Source organism: Rutidosis leptorrhynchoides, chromosome 9 (genome assembly GCF_046630445.1).
Source record: "Rutidosis leptorrhynchoides isolate AG116_Rl617_1_P2 chromosome 9, CSIRO_AGI_Rlap_v1, whole genome shotgun sequence".
NCBI classification, from domain to species: Eukaryota; Viridiplantae; Streptophyta; class Magnoliopsida; order Asterales; family Asteraceae; genus Rutidosis; species Rutidosis leptorrhynchoides.
In genome coordinates this window covers 362382006-362383584 of record NC_092341.1, presented here as the reverse complement: position 1 = coordinate 362383584, position 1579 = coordinate 362382006, and the positions used below count along the sequence as shown (strand labels likewise).

The following is a 1579-nucleotide window of genomic DNA, read 5'->3' as shown; positions in this document are numbered from 1 at the left end:
AATTATAGTTTGAGAAAAAATCCATAATTTGTTTTTATTTTATTCTTTATTTTAATAGATTGAACTAATCTACTAAACACTTAAATACATATAAAAAAAAACTAACAGCTAACGACTACAACTATCAACTACATCATACCTAGCTAATAGCTACAAATAGCTACAAACAAAACTAAAAACACCAACATATACATTTTACCCCAATTTAGAATGTATAACTTATTAACAAAGTACTCCGTATTTATACAAGGCAAAAATATTAATGGCTCACTGAAAATAGATACGATTTATGCACTAATTTTAGTTATATATTCGTATTACTAATTTAAAACTTAAATTATTATACTGTATGACAATCTAAAATACATTTACCTAGATATGCATGTTGTAAATACTTAATTGCCCTGTTGCCTACATCATAATCCTGACCGTCAATTTTATATGCAACTCATCCTCAAATTGCTCCCTACTTTTCCAAAAACCAACAAACCGTCAAAAAAGTCTTTTGCAAGCAACTATCGTGGAAACTCACTTGAACCCTAGTAGGAACACAATATTCAAACACTTCTATAAATACAACACTAAAAACACCTACGGTTTTATCCAAAACCACACAATGGAAACCCGAAAATTATCATCAATGGTTGCAAGTTGCAAGAAACACCCGATGCACCAACAATCTCCCGGGGTTTGTTCCTTGTGTTTGAGAGAACGATTATCGAAAATATCGGGATCTTCATCACATACTATTTCAGCACTATCTTCATCGTGTTCGACATCATTTATCTCTACGATATCTTCTGCTTGTTCATCATACAAAGCATCTCCCATGCATAAAGATAGAAATCAACGTAAAACTAATGATGATCACGTGGAAGGAAAAGGGTATTTTTCTTTTTTGAGAAAGAGTAGATCAATGGCTTATGTTAGTGAAAAAATTGTGAACAATGGTGTGAAAAAAAAGAAGGGAGGTGGATTTTGGTCAAGATTGATTGGGTTAAGGAAAGATAATAAAAGATCAACACAAGAGGGTTCAACACTCACGCATTCAAGAACTACAAGAGAAACGTTGACTACATTGATTTGACCTTTTGTAGATATATTATATTTCTTTTCTAGTTTTTATATATGGGATGGGATTGAGGAAAACGGCCTCGATCTTTTCGGGTTATATAATAATTCTTTGAATTATTTGTAGATAGAATTTATAGATAAAGTGGTTTGAATCAACATTGTGCAAAGAAGAAAGAAAAAGATATCATTACATATTTTTTTACATGTATTTATTTATTTTATTTTATGGTTTGTTCAAACACGCAAAATAGTACTCTGTATAAGGAAATTCATAACGTGGTGCAATTGCAAGCTGTCAGAGCTTAAATTTCAATCGTTTTCAAATGGGTGCTGATTCGTACACCACCAAAATTATCCATACACCACTAAATATGCAACACAGTGTCGTACTGTACAACTCTCTAAAGCATATTTAGTGGTGTATGGATAATTTCAAGTGGTGTACGAATCAGTCCCCTTTTCAAATAGATATTGCTAGGATAGTTATAAGGTAAACTACTAACTA

At 31.5% G+C, this 1579-nt stretch overlaps 1 protein-coding gene across 1 annotated transcript; it reads left to right on the top strand.

The window, feature by feature from the left end:
- Positions 1-616: 616 nt before the first annotated feature.
- Positions 617-1087, top strand: LOC139869257 (uncharacterized). The gene has a single exon (XM_071857574.1). It carries the CDS (start codon positions 617-619, stop codon positions 1085-1087), a length of 471 nt encoding a protein of 156 aa, XP_071713675.1.
- Positions 1088-1579: the final 492 nt, after the last annotated feature.